Source organism: Populus alba, chromosome 9, assembly GCF_005239225.2.
Source record: "Populus alba chromosome 9, ASM523922v2, whole genome shotgun sequence".
In the NCBI taxonomy this organism is placed as follows: Eukaryota; Viridiplantae; Streptophyta; class Magnoliopsida; order Malpighiales; family Salicaceae; genus Populus; species Populus alba.
The window spans coordinates 4126762-4137802 of NC_133292.1; the positions used below are offsets into that span (position 1 = coordinate 4126762).

The 11041-nt window shown below is 36.8% G+C and overlaps 2 protein-coding genes and 1 long non-coding RNA gene across 3 annotated transcripts; all 3 read right to left on the reverse strand.

Moving 5' to 3' along the window:
- Positions 1-1756: 1756 nt before the first annotated feature.
- On the reverse strand, positions 1757-4616 carry LOC118053697 (laccase-2). The gene is made up of 6 exons (XM_035065026.2): positions 4369-4616; positions 4075-4226; positions 3678-3922; positions 3354-3482; positions 2299-3240; positions 1757-2140 (listed from the first exon to the last, which is right to left on the reverse strand). The coding sequence occupies exons 1-6, from the start codon at positions 4498-4500 to the stop codon at positions 2010-2012; spliced, it is 1731 nt and encodes a 576-aa protein (XP_034920917.1). The 5' UTR covers positions 4501-4616; the 3' UTR covers positions 1757-2009.
- Positions 4617-5915: 1299 nt separating this feature from the next.
- On the reverse strand, positions 5916-8274 carry LOC118053696 (zinc transporter 1). Its single transcript, XM_035065024.2, has 2 exons — positions 7607-8274; positions 5916-6517 (listed from the first exon to the last, which is right to left on the reverse strand). The coding sequence occupies exons 1-2, from the start codon at positions 8214-8216 to the stop codon at positions 6126-6128; spliced, it is 1002 nt and encodes a 333-aa protein (XP_034920915.2). The 5' UTR covers positions 8217-8274; the 3' UTR covers positions 5916-6125.
- Positions 8275-9795: 1521 nt separating this feature from the next.
- Positions 9796-11041, reverse strand: LOC118053695 (uncharacterized). Its single transcript, XR_004688419.2, has 2 exons — positions 10993-11041; positions 9796-10084 (listed from the first exon to the last, which is right to left on the reverse strand). It is a non-coding gene; the product is annotated as an uncharacterized lncRNA (long non-coding RNA).

Genomic DNA, 11041 nt, shown 5'->3' on the forward strand with positions numbered 1-11041 from the left:
AGCAAACTTGTATCTTCGCACGATCTTTGGAGGTGGATTGTCGTGATCGTAGTGAGTCCTCTTATATTTGTTCCATTCATATCCAGTGTGAATAGCATCGAAAAAGCTGGGCTTTCTCGGTCGGAACTTGTCGTCGTGCCACCATTCTACATGTGAATCCTGGTTCCCTTCTGTTGGCGTGGGCCTAGGAGTTTGTTTTATTTAGTTTCCTTTTCTTTAATTAATGTTAATAAGTCAACATTTATGTAAGATTAAGAATTTTTTTATGGCGGTGTCAAAACTTAAATTTTACTAGTTTTGAATCTAAAATTTAAAATTATCAAAGAAGAGCTAGAAATATTATTTTTTGCAGGCCCCGGGTCCTTCCACCCTCCCTTACCTCAACCCCTCATCCATAAGATGTTTAATGCATGCTTTGATTAAAAATTTATTTGTTTTATATATATATATATATATATATATATATATATATATATATATATATATATATATATATTAAAAGCAATCATTATCAACTCTAAATCCTTCAAACATGGAGCATGATATTAGAGTCGACCCTACCCTTTGAGCATGTTTTTTAAAGCATCCATTTATCCTTTTTCTCAAGATGCATCAAGCGGTTTGTCATTGATCAACCTTTTTCTTTTTTTTTTTTTAGATAGGAAAAAAATGATTTGACCAGCAGCCTAGATGAGCTTATTTTTTTCTAAACTTTAAAAAAATGTTAAGAATGAAGGTGGTGGCATGTTGGACAATATATTTTAAAAAACACAACAACTAATTTAATTTAAAATCATACTCCCTTTAAAAAAAAACATAAATGTAATAGAAACGATGAATTTAAAAATTTAAGATAGCATGAATTATTTTCAAAATTAATAAAAAATAATGGAGTATAATCCCCTCAAAAAATAGACAGTTCCCTCTACGCTTCAATTTCCACTAGCATAAAAAAGAAAAAAACAGTTCCTCTGAAAGGACGAACCTACTCAATAAACTCTCCCACTTTCCCTATCAATAAACAGTTGGATGACTCATTGTGTAACTTAATTAGTCTCTCAGTGTATTTATTACTGTGGTAGTTCTAAGAAATTATTTAGAAAAATTATTTTTAATTATAATTGATTTGATTAAAATATGTGTTTTATTAAAAATATAATTTAAATTGTGGTTTAGTAAAAGGTATATTCAGGTGTTTTTTTTAAATTATGATTGAAATTGATACTGATAATAAAACAACAAAAATAATATATATTAATTTTTGTTTTTCAAATACATTTATGTGCATTTAATTATTAATACATTGTAAGAATATTTATGCAAATTAGAACACTGGTTTTTTTACTGAACATAATTAATATACATTATGTATTTTACTGTAATGTACTTGTTATTTATTATTAGAGTACAAAAACAAGAGGAATTAAATTTATTTTTATATTTCTTTAATTTACTTCACCATTCAATAAATTAATATTAGTATAAAAATAATCAATATTTTTTTTTTTAAATGATTATCAAAAAGCAAATCCGTGTCTTTCTTGTTCACGGATCAAAAACCTCAAGTTTTGTGATCTACATCTCATCAAAAAATTCATTCAAGCTCGAAAAAAAAGGGGGTCTTAGTTTGCTGGTCGTTCATAGACGAAGGCATAGATGACGTGTCAAAAGAACAGTTTTTCATGCTCCAGCAAACGCTCATCGGTGAATTAAGGATATATACCGGACAAAATGAGGGAGAGAAGAGGGTTGTAAATTTCATCAATGAACAATTTTTATTTATGCTCCAATGAAGAGCAATGAACTCTGTAATATATTACAAAACCTCCAGTGAACTCGATGGTCAGCTTTTGAGAATGGCAAGCCAGAAATACAGAGAAATCCGATAGGAATGCCGGCGGGCGACTAACAGGTTTTCAACGAAAACATTAGGAAAGCAGCAGTAGCAGAAGCAAAATTTTAAGTTAAAATTCGAAACCCAGAAGAAAAAATGATGATCATAGCATTGTTCAGCACTTGGGAAGATCAGAAGGTGGAGGAGGGAGCTTCTGACTGGGAAGTGTTCCGTCCAAGACAATCCATGCCATCCTTAACCCCCAGCTCAAATGGACATCGAAGTGGCAGTGCATCAACCATACTCCTGCGTCACCACACATTAATAATGTTGATATGATCAAGAAAACATTAGTAGAATAAATGAAATCTCTCAAAATAACGGGATGAAAAGGGAAAGGGTGTGCTTCAATTTATTATTTTTCACTGTTATCATTGTTATTATTAAGAAATAGAGCTACGAACCTGGATTGTCTGCTTGAAAACGAATTGCCACCCAGCCACCAGAAGGCACACCAACAGTGTTCCTTTCAACAGGATCAACAAGGTTAAAGTTCTTGGGGTCATTGTTTGGATCAAAATTCCCAGCCCCTTCTCCAACAACATAGAAATTGAAGCCATGGAGATGGAGAGGGTGGCTCTCAGCACCCAAAATGCTAGTGCCCTGCATCACTACCTCCACGCTTGTGTTAAATGGCAGCACTACAACCTTGGTACCATTGGTCACAAAAGTATTATTCGGTGGGGTCCCTGTGTAGTTGAATGGATGGAGAGGAGAGCTTGGAAAATCAGAGGTGTAAACCCCGTTTGATTTTTTGAAAAAATAGGATTGAAGGAGTGCTGTTGAAGGGATAGGCATGGAGATGTTGTTAACAGAAGCTGAAAATTTGGTTCCATTAGGCCCTTGACATGTCTGGTTTTTTGGGCACGGGCTGTTTCCCAGACCAACCGTGAAGAGAAATTTCTTGGCCACTGTTTGAGGGACATTAACCGGGAATTGAGAGTTAGCCAAACTGCGAAGTTTTCTTGTGAAATTCGAGACGGCATTTGTAGCATTAATCGGAGGAAGGGTTGGTTTGAAAGTCGTCGAATTCGAAGAAGTTTCATACTCGAGTATCCCTGCAACAGTTGTGTTGTCAAATGTGCCTTGGCCAGTAAAATATGGTCTTGCTAACATGTAGAACGATGCATTGGGGGCAATGGGTTTGGTCTTCAGAAGAATATTTGTGGTCTGTCCCGGTGTGATAACCAGAAGGTTGGTCTCAAAAGGCTTCACATAAGTTGCATCCACCTCAACAATGGTGAAGGTGTGGTTTGCAATGCTGAAAAAGAGCTCGTCATTGAGTGCAGCATTGACCAATCGGAGAAGATATGTCTTTCCCGGCTTCACCTTTAGCTTGTATGTATCTGCAGGTTATAAACATATGATACAAAAATAAATGTCCAGGCGCGTGAGCGTGCGTGTGTGTAATAAGCTTTCATGTATCAATTGGGTGACCAAAAGAGCTACGATCACTTACTGTTTGCTGAGCAATTGTACAGTGGACCTGGAAGTCCATTAAAGGTGTAGGCTTCAGAGACATTTGGCCCCCCTCCTGTCTGTAAAGCCTGTCTAATCACTGCCTCAGGATCAGCGTTGAACCACTCTCCTGCGGTTTATTCAATCAAATGCTTTTTTAATTAGCTTGTTTGACTTTGGAGAAGATAACAGTCGGAGAGTAAAATAACTGAGTTATTTATAATATTTGTAAAAATAAATCTAAGATTAAAAAAAAAAAAAATTAACTTGAGAAACTAACTCAGAATATTTGGTTAGAAAATTTTAAAAAAAGGTATATAATTACCCAACATGATAGACACTTCCTTGTGGGGTTTGGCAAATGGGTAAGAAACGTTGCGCTTAGGGAAGATGATAAGAGGTCCATGGACAGAAGCTCTAAGCCATGAGATGTGAGCATGCCAGAAGAGAGTTCCTCTTTGTCCTGTAATAGTGAAGTTGTACACATAAGTCTGGTTTGTTTGAATAGGGCATTGCGTGATGTATGATGGCCCATCTGCCCATCCACTTTGAAGTTGTCGAATTCCATGCCTGTTCAATTCAATTCATCATTTCATCACCAAAAGTACACGTTAATGTTTACCACCAACACGAATCATATAGATATAGTTTAACTACATGTCTTTGTTAATCAATCCATGAAGAACAGTGCCATACAACAGAGAACTTGATCACTTTCATACCAATGGATGCTGATGTTATTTGGAACATGATTGACCACCTTCACCACTAAACGGTCGCCTTCTCTGGCCACTACGCGAGGCCCCGGGAACTTCCCATTAACAGTCACCATGCTCTTAGTGTGGCACAACCGGGTGACATTTGTCAGTTTTATCTGAAAGAAAATTACAGGTAACAAGTGTTACTTACATATGAACATGATGATAAGAAGCTAGCTAGCCAGACAAAAGCGTGCAATCAAATGCTTAGCTGAGTGTTAGCATGCGCAAAGTGTATACATATATATATATACGTACGTTGAACTTGTAGTGCCTCGTGATGCCTGCATACTTTGCACCGGCAACCTCAGGAAAGGCACAGAGGCAGCTCATAGCAAAGAGTAGAACTGTCAGAAGAATTCCTGGTGATGCAGGGACTGGAGCACCCATGCTTTACGTGCCAAAAGTGAAGTTAAATTGGCTACTATTGGTAGAAAGATGGATGGAGATAGGAGCTAGGTACTATTGGTGAAACTCAAAACTTTGCTTCTCTTACTGGAATTATATGATCATTAGACCCAGTGGAGGGTGTTTATATAGGCCAATAGCTTATAGTTAGAGTAGTAGTGTCTGGTTGATTAGGTAATCAGATGTCTGGGATAAGACAAAAGAGAGGGAGAAAGAGGGAGTTACCTACTGTCGGTTCATGTTTGATTTGGAGTGTAATCAAAGTCAATTAATTAGTTAATTTTATCTGTGCCTTAGCTTTAGTTTGAATAATATGGTGGATGATAGCCTCAACTTGTTAATTACATAAATATTTACCATTGTTGGTTAATCGAAAGAACAGTCAGCATGGCATTTATTTTCCTCCTTCGTAAGTAACCCTTTTTCATTGAAAGTTCTTCTCGTGGAAAGTTTTCCTCAAAAACCTATGAACAAGTCGCATGCTTGTAAATGAAATTTGACTTATTATGCCCACGTTAAGTGATGAAATGTATCTTCCACCAAAAAAGCTGGAGAATGTGAGGGATAGGAAAGATCATAGTCATTCCGAAACCTATGTTCCAAGGATTTATTGGGGGCCACGTAACTGTCAATAAAAAAAGAAACCCCTCGATCTATCTTGCTCAGCTACAGAATTCAAAGATCAAACCGCTGGTGTGGATGACCGGGGCAATCAAAGAGATCCCATTTGCCGATGAACAGGTTGTTTTTTAGTCAATTTAACGTTCCCTGCCAATGATTATATTCATAAGACTCTTGCTCGCTGGGACTGTGGGACATGTACAGTGGTTGGTGATAACCTATGTGTCAACCACACTCACGCACTTGAAAAATCACACTGCCAAGGAAGAGAAGGACATCTGAGCCACCTTTCTTCCAAGCAACAAAAGAATGATCGATATTAGAGATTCAGTTTGTTTAATATATATATATAGTCACTTCTTTCTGTAAAGAGAGCAAAGTAATCTCTTGATCTTAAACATGAAGTTACAATTATATCGAATCAGAAGTAACTGATCATATATATTATGTAGGAGCTAACAGTCGAGGTGTGTGAACGATTTTACTTGTGTATCAGTTTACAACATAATGAATTCGAGCTTGTAGGTGCACCAACTACGCTAGCTCCTTGTAGGATAATCCTATCTCCACATTTCTATATCTATAAGCAAGACATTATATAGTTATGTGTCCAAGCTTGATAGTCAATTTTTATTCAGTAAATCAAAAGATAGAAAGTTCATCAGATCATCAGTAACGTTTTATGCTTTCGGCGCGTGTATATGCATGGGAGAATTGAGGCGTCCATTTTATGCGAATCACATGACATATATAGCCCCGACCGTTATAATGTATCAACCAAAAACACTAATGTATGCTTAAAATCTTAGTAAACTCTAAGATATTCTGCAGTGGAAAAATCATAAACAGGAATTGCCTGAAGTAATTAGAATGTTGTGTTTAATTAACGTTGTGACTGCAAACAAAGGAAAGACGAACTCCCAGTCTGCAGCCACTTATATATTTTTTTCATATGTCAACATGGACATTAAGCAGAATTATTCGAATCAATCCCAAATCATAACAACTGCAATAACTCCCACCCCAAGGCACACAGCAACGAACTTGAAGAATGGAGTGTCGGAGTACAATTTAGCTTGCGGATGGAATCCTTTAGCTATGAGATGGTTGATGGCAACATAGATAAAAACTCCACATGCAAGTCCCATGGAGATAGCAAAGATCCAATCAGCTTCTCGGCCTTGAGCAGTGGCATCAATGGCAATGCCTATCCCTACTCCAACGGGGCTGGAAATAGCAAAAGCAAAAGAATATGCCGCGGTTAATAGAAATGGCCTCCTCGGGAGCATCCTAAGCAGAGCGATTCCCATTCCAATGGCTGCAAAGATTTTGTGCAATGATATAGTCCAAAGATTCCTCCATGCCTCTGCCTTGGTCGCTAAAACAAAAATTAAACACTGAGGTGTTAACATTAATATAAAAAGCACCATTACCAAGAATTAGTTGTCTGTGCTTGTGTCAAATTATGCGTTATCAGCTATCACTAAATATAAAAAGCACCTCTGTGTGTGTGTACTGAGTAATACCCATCCATGGCGTAAGTGTATTGGAGCTAACAATGAAGCAATGCATAGATCATTGATAACCCTTACATAGAGTTACAGTTATGAATTGATGAAGGCAACTGCCTGTGCTTGCTAACATATTTAGCTCTTATAACTGTATGAGCTCAACTACAAGAAGAAACTATTAGAAGGTGTTAAGCATCGCATGCATAAATATAAAGAATATCACAGCAAACACACAGAAAAGAAATAACAATATAACATAGTGATGATTTTACGTGATTCGGCTAAGTGTTTACGTCTACAAGTAAAGAGAAGAAACTTTACTATAGTCAGAATCAATAATAGCTAACAAAATCTCACAATTTGACTCGCTAGAAAATAAACCTAAGCACATATTTACAGGAATATGTTTTAATCCTAATGGGAAAAAAAATAAGTCGCAGTGATATTCTCCATTACTAGCTAGGTCAAACCAATCCTAACCTTAAAAGAACTCATTGTCAAATCTTCATTAGAATTAACCACATCATAACATAAGGAGATGGGATTCAGATTGATAAACTGTCATAGAAGTTACCAAAACTCATAAAATTAACAACGAAATCAAGCTACCAAATACAGATTGATTAATTAAAAACTTTCCTGTCAGCTAGCTTTGCTAAATATGGAAGTTGCCAGAAGATATATAACTCCAATTAATGAACCAGTGGAAGTTCATTACCATATCCCTTAATTTGACAATTGTTATAGCAGTCGAGGGGACCCCAAAATCTCTAATTTTGTAGAAAGTGACTCGACTAATTATCCAGTAACCAAACCCAGATGATACCTTCATGCATCTCATGCGATTTCATTGCAATGAAAGAAACTAACCAGTTAAGAAAAGGCAGCATGGATGAAGAAACATGTGTTTGGGCAAACTATGAACCTCAAAAATCAACTTAAAGAGGTTTAATTACCTGCAACTCCAACGGCAATACCCTCAAAAACTGAATGAAAACACAAGGCAAGGATGAGGAGTATGGTGTCCCCAAGAGACGTGGTCTTCAAGAAAATGGGATCGGCATCCATGGCGACATCTTTACCGTCCTCTTGAGCTACCCTTCCTTCATCCACTTGCACTCTAGCTTCTCTTTCACCACCTGACCTTGTTACGAACATCACTACGCAATCACCAAGCATGGTTAAAAGATAGCCAGCAGAGGCTAGCATGAACGAGAAAGGGTATGTCTTGGCAGTGAGACTGCTAAGAGTGGCAGCCGAATCGCTCAAGAAATGCATGAGAGAGGTCCCTAGAAAAACCCCACCGGCGAACTGTGTGCCCAAGAGAAGGAAATTCTCGTTCCATCGATAGAAGTAGGGAGAGATACCACCTGCGAATGTGGTAACTAGCAGTATGATCACACACCATACTTTCACCAGAATCAAGCTTTTCGAATGCAAATGTACGTCACCCTCGCCGCTCCCGTTTCCATCTTGACCTCCGTGGCTACTGATTAGAGAGAATTGCAGGATCAATATTAGAGAGATCAACAAAGAGGTTGACTTGGGAGTTTTCAAACAAGACATGAAATATTTAGCATGAATTAATTGAGTGGATGTATCATCAACTTTCTTGATATGATTTTGCATGATTACTTACATCCCCCCCCTATATATATATATATATATATATATATATATATATATATATATATATATCATATATTACACGACTTTTTGTCATTTTTAAGCGAAAAATATTACTTCAAAAAAAAAAAGTGAAAAAGATATCACATATATATAATGTTATCTGTATACAATGAGATTGAGTCAAACGAAATAATTAAATGCAAGCAGGCGGATGATCTGATGCATCTGCTCCATTCATTTGTAGTACAGTTTTATCTGCTGTACTACACACCAAATAAATCAAAGGACTTCCAATCTCGGATATAATGGATGTTGTACTTCACTCTTGATGGGAGTTCGAGGCATGTATAATAGTCAATGCTTAGTTATCGAAGAAATCTAAGAATATCAATTTGTAATTAGTACTAATTTAATTTAATGACCTAGTTGTGATGAATTGCTTGAGGTCGATCGTTGGAGTTAAATGGTCCCTCCATTTTGTTTAATTGCTTTTATATATGCAATGCCTTATGCAGGGGTGGAGCTGAAATTATATAACAGCGAGTGCTAAAACTCAAAATATAATTTATTATAAAAAATTTATCTATTTAAAATAAAAATATATTATTTTATTTTATATTTAATCATTAAAATATAAAAATTTAAAAATATTTTGCAGGACCGAGACCCCTACCCGCCTCCCCCAGTTCCCCCCCTGGCCTTATGGGTCAAATGTTTAGCAAGTCTTACACCAATAATTCATTAAAAAAAATAAGGGCAAATTTTACATAATCCCTTTAATTATTGTTCGGAGCATCATTGGTCTTTGGACTAAAAATTACGTGCCAACAACAATCCAGACTAATTCCGTCGATGAAAATTAGGTTTCTAGCCACAAGAAAGGTTTATTAGGGTAATTTTTTTTATTGAGGTCACGTGAAGGGCTCCCACATCCTTTTAGCTAACAACTCCGGTTAATAACCATATCTAATGGCGAAAAACATGGAAGAAGAGAGGAGCTAAGACTTGATCAGCCTTACATTCCACAACAACGAAACAAAACACGCAGATTCAAGAGCATTTTCAAACTGTTTGGGCAGCCTGAGATTTTCTTTAGCCTCTATGTTTTTCTTAACTGATTGAAGGAAACTCGTGTGTACATGCGAAGTGACATGAACAAGAAACAGTAAAACAGAGTCATCGGTCCCCGCCACCCGGCAAAGTGTAGACTGTAGGGCAACCTTGAGTTTAGCCCCGTGTCGAGGCTTTTCTGATAGTATTATTTGTGATGTGTAGACTGTCCAACGATGGGCTTTGAGATTGAAAAAGTTTTGAGCAATGTAATTTTCACAAACGTTTTATATTACAGATAGGTTGGATTCATAGTGCATCACGCCTGAGCAGGAACATCGTCATCAGCCATGCTCAACAGGGGTGACTGCGTCAAAACTTTTCTTTTGCTTTCAGATCAATGCTCAACAGTTGATTTTTGCTTCTTTCTAATCCATGATATGCAGAGCTAAGAATGAGGGAGCGATTCAAGCTAAATTTCCCTCTGGTCAAGCAAAGGTTACGTTAGATAAAAGCCCATCCTATAAATTATTTACACAGGCATAAGAGAAATTCATTTTCATGCAATCACAGATTGAAACATGATAAAAGTTTTCCTACACAGCTTCATTGATTTACTTGGGCAGTCATTAAACCATGTCTGACCCATCAGATTCACTCTCTCTGTTTTCCTGCCATCCGGAACCGATCAGAAATTTACACACAGGGCACGTGCCTTGCTGCCGCAGCCATGGATCAATACAGTTGGTATGAAACTGCAAACGAGGAGAAAACCAACATTGATTTAAAGTCATCAATACAGCATACAAATTAAATGGAATGCTTGTTAATGACTTAATATGCCAAGCATTTACCACCGAAGATATTTAAAACAGTTGATTCAGGGTTAGCTAACCATACAGCAACCACTGAAGAAGTTACACCGAGACTCAGTGAGAGAATACGAGTCAGAAAGGAAATGGTGACGAAACACTCAGCATAGATTTTTGGTATTCAGTTAAAAGAAAAGGATTTTCAAAGAATAGCTGCTTTAGCTAAAACTTTGAGGAATATCTGGTTCACTCACATTACAATGGAAGGTAATGTCATTGCGACAGCGTGAGCAGATCAGATGACTTAGTTGCTTGGTTCTGATGCAATTTTGGTTTCAGCTGTGGTTTTTAGGTTTTCCCTGTCCTAACTTTTGTGTAATTTTCCATTTTCTTGATGGCTTTCTAGTTATATATATATAAGATTTTCAAAGAATAGACAAATGCAGGTCATTGAAGACATCCATAGCAAGCTAAAAGATGGGGTAATGGGACAAAAACTTCGCAAATTTAAAGATCGAACTTCAATTTAAAGACAATTAGACTGTGATATATCTTAATAGTTTCAGAAATTCTTTCAAGATAATAACCCAAAATAGCATCTAATATAAAAAAGTTGCAGTTGGGCTAGCCTGTAAGTCAGCAATTAAAAAAAAAAAAAAAACTTATTTTTAAGTCAGTTATAATCATATATTTGGTAAGGGAGGGAGGGTGAGTATGCCAGATTCACAGATGATTCATGTAAAGCATGTGAGACCTCAAATAATTAAAAGGACAGTTGATAATATAAGTTGTTGAATGAAGTCTAAAATTTTTGGCAGACAATGATGGGACTTCGGAGCCAGAGGAAAAACCTGATGCAAACATGGCAAGCTACGAACTAGTTCCCCCGTGTTAACTTGC